Below are 12,366 nucleotides of genomic sequence, written 5' to 3'. Positions count from 1 at the left end.
AGTATGAACTAAAAGATAGTTTATCATTAGAACACAATTTTATAAGCTAAAGTGGTCTTAAAATTAATATCCCCTAAAAATAAAATCAGTCAGAACTAAGGTTCTCTCATAATCTTTTGAGGTAACTCACCAAGAAAATTGAAATAAGGCTCACAAAATGACTTAATTTTATTTGGAGGAATATATTTTTAAATAACTAACAAATGAACTATAAAAGCAATTAATTTTTAAATCATAAGCTTAATAATTCTCCAGTTGTTATCTTTACTCATGCTTTTCATCAACCTAAAGGGCATCATACTATTAATATAAATTTTCTCCAAATTAAATACATAGATAGGAGTGACTCCCTCAATTCATCATAGAGCTTAGTGCATTTCAATATTTGCTTCTTACTGCTGTTCATCTCCAAATGCTTTTGTGTCTTTAAGAAAATGTATAATACCAAACATAAATCTTTTTGTCTCTTACCTCTTTGTTCAAAATTACTAAGTCAGGGTCTCACCACAATGGGGTCTTATTAATATAAAATGCTATTATGCAAATATAACACAGCTTTAGGTAAATGAATACTTATTAGAGCTTTCCTCAAAGTAAATAAAGTATCATGGACTATCTCAAAAAAGCGTAAGAGAGAAGAGAAAAAGACATAAATTTAATAAAAAATGGAATGCTGAAAGGAATTACTTTAGTGCAATGTAATTAATTGCTTGGATTCTAAACCCTAGATAAATTGTCTGCTTTAATCACATGGCTAGGGTTACCTGGTCTATTAATAGTTTACGGGTGTGAAACAGTGTCTACCAGAATTAATTAGCTTACGGGCAAGTTTCTGTTAATCTCCAAATGATTCTTTTGTATATGGTGGCACTTGAACTAAACAAACTGAGATATCAAATTTAAAAGAATTTGTATGGTTTATAAGTAAATTCTAAAGCAACCTTTTTATAAATTTCAAATTAATGTTTAACATTAACAATATGCTTTATTCATGTAAGGGAACTGTGCACATGTGAAAAGGATACACAACAATATATTCACTACTGGTTTGACACTTTTTGCTTTAAACAAAGTAAATCAATATACAGCTATGATACTACCACCCTAAGCCCAACACATGAATAATACCTAACACCTTATTAGAAAGTCAACCATTTCAGTATGAAAATAAACTCTAAACAGCCCAAACTGGGCTTAAAAAAAAACACAAGTTAAAAACAAAAACAAAAACAAAAAAACACAAGTTAACCTCTTGTAAGCCAGTAAATATGTAGTGAATAATTAACTTTTTACATAATAGGTTATTTAGTAGTAACCTATTCATTATTCATTCAACAAATAATACTCTCTGAAAATCTGCTTGTGGAGCCTATTCAACCTTTCAAAAGAGAAATTATTGTCTTAGAAATCAAGGTTTACTATCTTCTCACAGATGCTTAATGCCATGCCTTCTGAACTTCCTGTTAATAAATGATTTTATATTCATATTAACAATTTTAATTTCAAACACAGACTATAAATAATCAGAGCCAATTCTAATTTTAAAAGATGCAACAACTCAAACTACTACAATGTCTTTCACATAATTAAATGAATTTCCAAGAATTAAAAAGAGGAGGGAAAGGGAAAATGGAGAAAATAAAGAAAAAAGGATAATTTTCAAAAATTCTCCTTGATTCTAACAAAGAAAAAAAACCCACGTGTCACTGGAAATATATTACTATTTTTCCTATCACATACCTTGGTCTCTGTGATGGGCCTTGACCTGGGGTTTCATCCAGCCCTGGGAGACCACTGTTGGACTCAAACCTTTTTGAAGCTTCACTTTTTCGTACTAAAGAATGAAAAAAAATAACACAGGTAATAAAAATATAAAGCAACTTATTTAAAACTAAAACACTGAGCAGATACATAAGATAATTTTTACAAATTATATTCATACCACCAAATTAATGATATAATGTCATTAAACTCTTCAGAGGTAAGTTATTTTTGAAGACAGTGAATTATTTCCTATTATGAAAATGACTATATTGTTATTTGATGAAACTGCTATTAAGTTCCTATAATACTGTTAAAATGAGTAACTGGCAGCTTTTTTATAATTTTTAAATTTCATATAAAATTATTCTTTTGATACCTTATATCTTAACACTACTGAATAAGAAGAACATTCATGGATTTAAAAAAAATTTTTTTTTAACGTTTATTTATTTTTCAGACAGAGAGAGACAGAGCATGAATGGAGGAGGGTCAGAGAGAGGGAGATACAGAATCTGAAACAGGCTCCAGGCTCTGAGCTGTCAGCACAGAGCCCGACGCGGGGCTTGAACTCACGGACTGCGAGATCATGACCTGAGCCGAAGTCGTACGCTCAACTGACTGAGCCACCCAGGTGCCCCTGAAAATTCATGGATTCTTAAAAACATTTTGGTTGTTCAGATGCCTCTCACCTTGTCGGAAATCTGATTCAGAGGAAATAATAGATGGACTTTCACTGGAAGTACTAAAGATATCACTGTGGTAAGTTTTATATCTTCGAATTGGTTCTAAAAGAATTAAAAGAAAAACATTAGAAAGCAAATCCATTTCTGTTCCACACAAATCAGATATTACATTTACTCTTATGAGACTAGAACATTTTATGTATTGCTTTAAATTTACCAATTGCTGGATGATACTCAAACAACGTGATTCCAATTTTGAGGCAGGTTAGCATACTGGTTAAGAACCTGGACTCTGACACCAGACTGCCTGGGTTCGAATCTCAGCTCACTACTTGCCAGGTGTGTGACACCTTAAGAAGGTAGCTGAAGCTTCCTGTGACTCATCTTCAGCTGAAATGGGGGTATAATAATAGTGTACACCTAGTAGTGTTGTTGCGAGCATCAGATGAAGTGATATATGCAAAGCTCTTAGAACACAGTGGATGTTATATAAACATCATCATTAAGCAGTTTTTGAAAGGTCACTGTGTAATTCTCTGTGTTACATGCTATAAAGGAATAGAAAACCCAAAGATACAGTCCCAAGCTCAAATAATTTAAAATGTTTAAGGACAAAAATACTTAATTGAAGACAGGATGTTTAAATCTACCAGAATGAGATGAATAAGCATTGGGAGTGTGTGTGTGGGGGGGTGTACTTTGTGGGGTTGTGCAGTGTGTGCCCTGTATTAGGTGGGTAGGATCACATTAAAATAAAAATTCTATCTTCTAAATGTTTCTAATTCATTCCTCTTCTTCATACAGTTATAGATCACTATTCATCTCATGTCTAGACTACTTCATGTATCCTAGATTCCCTCTTCTGCAATCTTACCCATTTCATATTATGATTCACATTACAGAGAGTGAACTTTCCAGAAATAAAAATCTGGGCATATTGCTATCATCTCTTAAAGTTTCAAAATACAGTTTATAAACTCCTTAGCTTGATATTCAAAGCCTTTAACAACCTGGTCTCTGACTACATTTATAGCAGTGGCTCTTCATATTGTGAAGTCACAGATACACTTGTTAGAATTAGATGGAAACTACAAACCTCTCTCCACCCACTCCCCAAAACATACAAAAATACATTTAAATAGGGCTTTAAAAACTCAATGTAAAAAAAAAAATCGACTGAATGAGTTATCTGAATCTTTGTGGCAGATTGGAACATCTGAGCACGATGTTAATCAGTGGATAATAAGCCTGCAGATTGGGAAAGACTGAAATTGCAAATGATTGTGGGGAAAATTGATGAAAAAATGTGCTGAAGGAGACAGGAAATGGAAAAACACCCCAACATACATGGATGGTCAGTTTGGCAAGGAGGAAGAACCTTTTCTTCATAAGAGAAAGAAATGATGAACAGGGAAAGAGTGAAAATATAGAAGGAATCCAGGATACTCATATCAGAAGTTGCCTTACTCCTGGTAATGAAAAAGTGCAATTACTCCTGGGAATCAGTGGCCGGGAGCTTCAGAAGAGTAAAGAAATTCTGCTATGAAGAATTTACTGATAAGAGTCAGTAAAAACCACATGACACCCTTTATATAGCCATGAGAGTATAGATTAGGCTAGAATGCATGAATTTTATTGGAACCAATCAGAATGGTTTTGTGGCTTTTTCTTGGCAGTAGAGAAGGAAAACCATGGGAAACTCCTGGAACTGAGGGGAGACATGGGATGTATGACAGCACACAACGGAGACAAGTGAGGGATTCTTTTTTTACTAGTTTGCAAACTTGAGAACAGGAACTTTGCAGAATGAATTATTCCTGTGCTGCAAGGTGTTCACTAGAGATTTTTGAAGGAAAAAGAGATGGATAAATGAATGAAATAGTCAAATGGCATCACAGAACCAGGACGGAAATGATGTGCTGGCAGGATCGGGAGGTCATGCTGAGGCAAAACTTTAAAGAAGTGAGAGGAGTAGAAGTAAAAATGGCCGTGGGCTTGATGGAGATGAAGTTGCACATTGTTCTTGTGCCAATGTTTACCTGGAACGGTAGGCATAATATAGAAGACCCCTACTTTGTTTAGCTTTATACACACTGAAAATGAGTATTAAATAATACTATAATTAGTGGAAAGGGTTTTAGGGTTGAAAATCCAAATATTTACCAGTGCTTCAAAAAAATGATTCCATTCTACCACAAGGAAGTCTTACAGTAAATAAGATAATTTTTAAAAAACTCCTCTGGTTTAAGATAAATGTGATTTGAAAAGATTGTAGAAGACATCAAACAATGGTTTTGTTTAATTCTATTTAAATGTAATGAACATAGTTAAATGGTTACTTAAGAAGAACTGCTATTTTCAAAGGGCACTGACAAACTTTTTGTTGTATTGTTATAGAATCCCCATGTTAAACTTCTGAGGGATTTTTCCAAGGTAACTTGAACAAATTACAAACCTGGCATTGCGATGTACACAGCACAGTAAATAGAACGAACAAGGCCAAGGAGTGGACTCAAAAGTACAGAGGCAATACTGTTTTTACTTTACAAAGAAAGATATGAAGTTGCAATATGCCTACTTAGTAGATAGAGAACTTCAGTCACTTAGATGTTATGCCATACAATAACAATTTCATACCCCACATTGAATGAATTTATTGTTTTATAACTATTTCTGCCAAGTGGCTGTAGGACAGCAAATACATCTTAATTAAAATTTCCATTCTTTGGTGCTGCTTTATAATTGTTCTTATATTATTTCATGTGTCCATATTCCTTTTCCTTTTTATAATTCTTGGGTTCCTTGTGTGAGACAAATTAATACAATGTTGATTATCCCCTCCTAAAAGTATAACAACAAATCAGTTTCCCTTGATGAGGTATTGGTCTGCGAATGTTCTCAGCACCACACGTTTGGGGGAGGGTGGGCACTGTCTTATGATCCTTTATTGCTTTATAGTAATGGGGCACTAGCACTTCAGAAACATGCGATCGATGGCTAGTTTTGCAGCACTACCAGGGGATGGGAAGACTTCCTTGTTTTCTTCTAGGACTGGGGTAGAAATGGGGAGCCTATGTTAATTAGAGTGTAGGAATCTCTTTTGTAAGCTTCTCATTCTGGAATGTATCTTTTATAATGCTGCTAGCCATGTTCCTTTCATGTAATGGCATGGCCAGATTAAAGTTCCAGGCAACATTCACTACTCAGTCATGCTTATGAGAAAGGCTAGCCTTTGTAAATATAGGCTTTCTATTTCTGAATTAAATAATAAATTCAGTCATTTCAGGAATTATTATAAAATTCACTACAAACATAAATTATTACAAACATATTCTTTACCAAGAGTATATCTTGCATTGGTGTATATGGAGAGGCACATTTTGCATGCTTACAAATCACATGATCTGATAGGAACATGGCTTGACTTTCTGAGACAACCTACTTGAAGGCATCCAGTAGACACTAACTAGTTCCAGAGCAGCTTTTGTCCTCTATTCTGATCTGCAGAAGAAGGTTAATCCCTAATTATCCATGAGGTGTCCTAACATTATTGACAACTTTCTTTTTGAAGGATCCAGATACCACAGACATGTTTTCTATCTACATTTATTTTTTTTTTTTTAATTTTTTTTTTTCAATGTTTATTTATTTTTGACAGAGAGAGACAGAGCATGAACGGGGGAGGGGCAGAGAGAGAGGGAGACACAGAATCGGAAACAGGCTCCAGGCTCTGAGCCATCAGCCCAGAGCCTGACGCGGGGCTCGAACTCACGGACCGCGAGATCGTGACCTGGCTGAAGTCGGACGCTTAACCGACTGCGCCACCCAGGCGCCCCTCTATCTACATTTAAATGTATACTTTAAGCACTTTAGATTTGTCCTAGATCCCAGGAATGTGGTATTAACTGAGTGATTAAAAAAAGAAAAAAAAAAAAAACCCAGCTTTTTTATTGTGAAAACTTCTACACAGACACAAAAACAGAGAGCATAATAAATCATCACATACCCAGATCAATACAACCTGGTAATTTTTATTTTAATTAAAAAGTGTCAGACTATGTTTTTAAACAAAGAAATGCTCCTCAGTATTTATATAGTATACTACAAAGTTTTATAAATGCCAACATTCTTGAATGATGTGCAATGGACCTATTAAGAATATTCAAGACATTCAGATGGCTAACAGACACATGAAAAGATGTTCAACATCACTCATCATCAGGGAAATACAAATCAAAACTACGATGAGATACCACCTCACACTTGTCAGAATGGCTAAAATTAACAACACAAGAAACAACAGGTGTTGGTGAGGATGCAGAGAAAGAGGAACGCTCTTGCACTGTTGGTGGGAATGCAAACTGGTGCAGCCGCTCTTAGGAAGAGTATGGAGGTTCCTCAAATAACTAAAAATAGAACAATCCAGCAATTGCACTATCAGTTATTTACTTAAAGTATACAAAAATACAGATTTGAAGGGGTACATGCACCCTATCAACATATAGGGGTACATGATAGCAGCACTATCAACAATAGCCAAACTATGGAAAGAGCCCAAATGTCCACCAATTGATGAATGGATAAAGAAGATGTCATGTATACACACACACACACACACACACACACACACACACACACACAAACACACACACGTATACACACACACACACACACACGTATACACACACACACAATGGAATCTTACTCAGCCATCAAAAACAATGAAATCTTCCCATTTGCAATGATGTGGATGGAGCTAGAATGTATTATGCTAAGTGGGATAAGCCAATCAGAAAAAGACAAATACCATATGATTTTACTCATATGTGGAATTTAAGAAACAAAATAGATGACTGGGAAGGTGGGGGATGGAAAGAGGAGATAGGGAAACAAACCATGAGAGACTCTTAACAATAGTGAACAAACTTGATGGAGGGAGGTGGGTGACAGGGGGGCTACATGGGTGATGGGCATTAAGGAGGGTACTTGTGACGGGCACTGGGTGTTGTATGTAAGTAATGAATGACTGAATTCTACTGAAACCAATATTGCACTGTATGTTAACTAAAATTTAAATAAGAAAACCAAATAGGCATTTTATAAAATGCACATATGGCCACTTTCACTGAAATATATAGCAAAAGTTTAAGCCTTCACCATTATAATTGCAGAACTATATTTGGCTTTTGTGGGATAAAAATTAGATTAATTTGTTGGTTTGCAAATTTCTCAGTAAACATTTAAATGAAACCTATACTGAACAAATCAGTGTACCAGGGTCCATTTAGGGTCATGATTATTCCACATTTTACTGATTTCCTTCTCTTTGATTCCCTATGAGTACTTAGTTTTTAGATATGGAAAATGAAGTTTTAGGAAAGAACCTACATTTAGTAGAACAGTGGTGAGAGGATGAGAAGAATAGGGTCTACAGAAGGATGACTTAATGAATTAACATTTGGAGAGAGGTCTAGTTATAGAGATTCAGTAATCATACATACTCTGACAATTGAAGACATCTTTTAGTTTCTAGTACTGTTTTACCATAATTAAGAGTATACTATTTCTTGTAAGAATACAAGATATGAAAATCTGACAAATATTTTATTATTCTTTAGCTGAAATCTGATTTTTTTATTTAAAAAAGTTTTTTAATGTTTATTTATGTTTGATAGAGAGACAGAGAGAGAGCATGTGCACACAAGTGGGGGAAGGACAGAGAGACAGAGAGGGAGACACAGAATCTGAAGGCTCCAGGCTGTCAACTCAAGAGCCTGACATGGGGCTTGAACCAATGAACCATGAGATCATAACATGAGCCGAAGTTGGATGCTTAACCAACTGAGCCACTCAGCGCCCCTGTAATCTGATCCTTTAAACAAAATTCACTCCAACTCTAATATCCTATTGACTCTACTTATATAGTACCAGTGAAGAGCAGCTTTTCAATAGGCTAGAGCATTTAGCCATAAGTTCTTGACAACTAAGAGTTCCAATTTGCACCAATACTTAACACTTCAGTTAAAATTATTTTCACACTTAATACTTTAAACATATAAAGTTGTGGGACATGATCATGAACACTATACTTTTAATATTTAGGGTATTATGATTTGCATAATATTCTGAGCTTACATAAAGCTATTTCAGATGAAACATTCAAATCTATAATCTTCACATTAAAATGAACCTAAACCAGCACAAACTGTAATCTAAAAACATCATTTACAAGTGACACATATTCAAGCTCAGACATGTAACATGCAGAAAGAGAGACTCAGACAAGTGCAGCATCAGGAATTAAAGAATTATAACAATTTTTCAAACCCTGCATTTTTAAGGTTATTAGCCCTGACAAAATATTTCAGTTTTCAAATAAACAGAGAAACCAAAATAATGATACTATGTTTTCATGTATGAAATGTTTTTCTTTATGCTTTCTTTTCAAGGGAGTAATTTTCAGAGATTAAAGATTATACCTTTTATATGTTCACTGTATTCATATACCATACTACATGATCTATGAACAAACCATGTTCTAAAACCCATTGAGAGCTAGACAAAGTCAAAAATTTTTGTCAACAGGAGGAACAGAACTCATGCAAATATAAACACATGTAATTGAGGAAAGATACATAGGAGAATGCTCTGTGAACTATAAATTACTTTAGAGATGTAAAATTTGTGCAAAGCAGGAATGGTAAAAACACATTCCCTCACAGGAGACTTGTGCAATGTAGTGGCCACCAATGTAGGCTGTGGCTTGCATCTGGGTTGGCTATACCACTCCTCTAACATCCTCCAGGATCCCGTGTTATGACTTTATTGCCCATTCTAAATCTTTCAAATGAACAGTATAGAGTTCTAAAGGAATTTGATTGCCTTTACTCTTGGTTGGTCAGGTTATGACTTCTCTTGAAGTTGGATAAAACACAGGAGAAGAAGGATTTCTGCTCACTATGCATAATTCATCAGAGAATATTGTTGTATCACATATCTGAAACAGCATATGCCAAATATTTAATATTAATAACTACATTGCAATACTCAGTTTAGATTAATAAACAGTATCATGTAGGATATAGTGGTAGATACTAAGGATATAGTTATGGATTAGATTATGCCAAATTTCTGATATCTATAGGAGGAAAAGAAACAAGCTCCTTAAAACAAATAATTTCAATGAAAATGAGGCCATCATCCTAAACTGGGAAGGTGAGAGAAAGCTTCCTGAATCAGAAATGCCTGAAAGCTTTGATAGTCTTGAGGCAGAAAGCTGTATGAATAAAGGCATGGAAACGACAATTGGCAATGACAACAATTGGCTGGAGGGAGGAAGAGAGGGGAAGACAGAGAGACAGACTGAGAGACTGCACCACGTATTGGAGTGGGGTGTGAGATGGGAAATGCTAAAGGATGACACTGGAGAGACATGATCTAAGGAGCTAGAATTTTACCTTGTTCAGATGATGACAAGTTCATGGCTGAGGCAGAGAAGAAATTATTCAGATTTGTGTGGCAGGAAAATGGAAGACGTAAATGGTAGTTGAAATAGCTTAGAAAGCTATTTCCATAGTCCATGGTAGCAAGGAATTGAGAGATTGGGATGGGATGAAGAAATATTTCAGAGATTTAAATTGCTAGGTCTCAAAAATTGCTATGATACTGTTGCTACTATGATGCATCTTAAATCTTTCTTAAAACACATCAATCCATGCTTCTCAGGTATTTATGCCAAAGCCAAACTGGGTGTATGTTAATTATGTATCAGTTCAATTTAAATTAGGCCCCTAATTTCTGATAAAATAGCCTATAATTTTGTTAGACTCCAAAATCAATATTATGTTACTATGAATATAGATACTGGAAAGTTTGTATTTGTTTCACCATTCACTTTCTTTAGTGTTTTAAATGCAATTTCATTCTTTCTACTTGGATAAATCTAAAGAACGGAAGTAAATTGTCTATTCTCCTTCCCAAGTATTTCTCAAACCAAATCTTCTCTCATTTGAATACTGGTATTTTATACTGGATTAACTTTATATGAGAATGGTCTGAAGCTGTACTATTTTAATATGGCAGCCACTAGCCATATGTAGCTATGTAAATGTAAATAAAATATTCAGTTCCTCAGTTGCACTAGCCACCACAATGTAAGTGCTCAACTGTCACGTGTGGCTTGTAACTACTGAGTTGGGACTTTGTAGATATAGAACATTTCCTCCACTGAAGAAGTTCTATTGGACAATGCTGGTCTAAAATACAAATGTCTTTAAAATTTAGTCCTAGAAGTATAGCAGGCACTTTATTCTTTCTGGCTAAGATGTTGATTCCGTCTATAATAGTGTGTTCTTCAGAGATACAAAATATATTTGCATCTTGGTAGAATAATAGAGTTATCAATTCTGAAATACATGTGATATTTGACCAATATCACCTAAAATCCCTGATTATTCATATTTACTTTTGTGGAACTGATATGAGTGAAACAGAAACTGAATATTAAATTATTTTAGTTCATGAAGTAATCCAAATAACAACTCAATCATATCTTCTTTTCTTTTCAAAGGGAAATAAGGTGAAGAAATAAAAACTGAATAGTTTGGATTTTAGAGGAGAGATAATTTTTGAAAAAAATTTCTCCCTTAGAATGTGCCACTAGAAGTATCCTACATGGTGAACTGTAATATTTATAAATCCATCCCCTTGCTTTTCTAAAATGCAACTATAAAAATGTATGAACTTTCAAATTCAATCTTCTCATGAAAATGAAACATTAAGGTGCCTCAATAATAAGAACAGGCTCACATACTTTAGTGCTTACATATTCTAGTTGCACAACACAGAGTTTAAGCTGCATTCACAAGGCAGTCACAGAACAGCAAAACTAGGCTAGACCAGAGGTCACAATATTGTCTTTTAAGCAATATTTAAGGTTGATATATAGTAGATTGACTTAAAACTCCTTAAATAGGAACATTTAACCACAGTCACCTTTGAAGGACTTACTTATATCTATTCTTCATTTCCTTTTCCAGTATTTATACAGAATGTAGAGGAGTTTTAACTGTTGGAAGCAAAATGGTATTCATGGTCCCCACCCAGGAGGTGGAGTGCTGTTCATACTATACTCACAGTACTGGTTCCAAGTCAATCTCTCATAATCAGGAATGTGTTGCCAACTCACAAGGCAATGTTAGATAGGGAGTGTGTGGTAATTACAAACAAGAGAGATGGTGACAGATACTTCTATTAGAAAACATACAATTTCTCAGATATTGAGATGGAGTAATGTGGTAGAAAAAAGATATCAGGAACAAGGAAGAAGAAACAAGTAGACTAGGATAGTCCTATACTGAGGTAAAAAAGTGAAAAGAATAAAGCAAACAGGGGGATCCTGGGAAGATAGCAGCGTAGACGACACTGGGCTCACTGCACGTCCTGCTGATCACTTAGATTCCACCTACACCTGCCTAAATAACCCAGGAAACCTCCAGAAGACTAGCAGAATGGAGTCTCGGGAGCCAAGCGCAGACGAGAGGCCCACGGAAGAGGGTAGGAAGGGCGGAGATGCGGTGCGCGCTCCATGGACTGGCGGGAGGGAGACGGGGCAGAGGGGCGGCCCGCCGGCCAAGCAGAGCCCCGAGTCTGGCTGGCAAAAGCGGAGGGGCTGGATGGAGTGTGTTCTGACAGCAAGCGGGACTTAGCATCTGGGAGGTCATAAGTTAACAGCTCTGCTCAGAAAGCGGGAAGGCTGGAGGACAAAGGGAGGGAGAGTTGCTGAGCCCCGGGAGGACAGAGCTCAGTTTGGCGGGGAACAAAGGCGTTTGCCAGTGCCATCTCCCTCGCCCATCCCCCAGCCAAAATCCCAAAGGGAACCAGTTCCTGCCAGGGAACTTGCTTGCTCCGCGCAAACACC

At 35.7% G+C, this 12,366-nt stretch overlaps 1 protein-coding gene across 4 annotated transcripts in view; it reads right to left on the bottom strand.

Moving 5' to 3' along the window:
• PTPN13 (protein tyrosine phosphatase non-receptor type 13) overlaps window positions 1-12,366 on the bottom strand; it is a 178,189-nt gene that overhangs the window by 91,005 nt on the left and 74,818 nt on the right. For all 4 annotated transcript variants that reach the window (XM_047091577.1, XM_047091578.1, XM_047091579.1 and 1 more), the window contains exons 7-8: window positions 2,454-2,549; window positions 1,741-1,834 (exon numbers count right to left, since the gene is read on the bottom strand). In XM_047091577.1, coding sequence (XP_046947533.1) covers window positions 1,741-1,834; window positions 2,454-2,549 — 190 coding nt within the window. The remainder of the gene's footprint in view (window positions 1-1,740; window positions 1,835-2,453; window positions 2,550-12,366) is intronic.

The sequence above is a fragment of the Lynx rufus genome, unplaced genomic scaffold (assembly GCF_022079265.1).
Source record: "Lynx rufus isolate CCGP_SWC_20201006 ecotype Redwood Valley unplaced genomic scaffold, mLynRuf1.p SCAF_3, whole genome shotgun sequence".
Taxonomy (NCBI): Eukaryota; Metazoa; Chordata; class Mammalia; order Carnivora; family Felidae; genus Lynx; species Lynx rufus.
The sequence above is the reverse complement of the archived record's forward strand: the minus strand, read 5'-3'. Positions and strand labels throughout refer to the sequence as shown.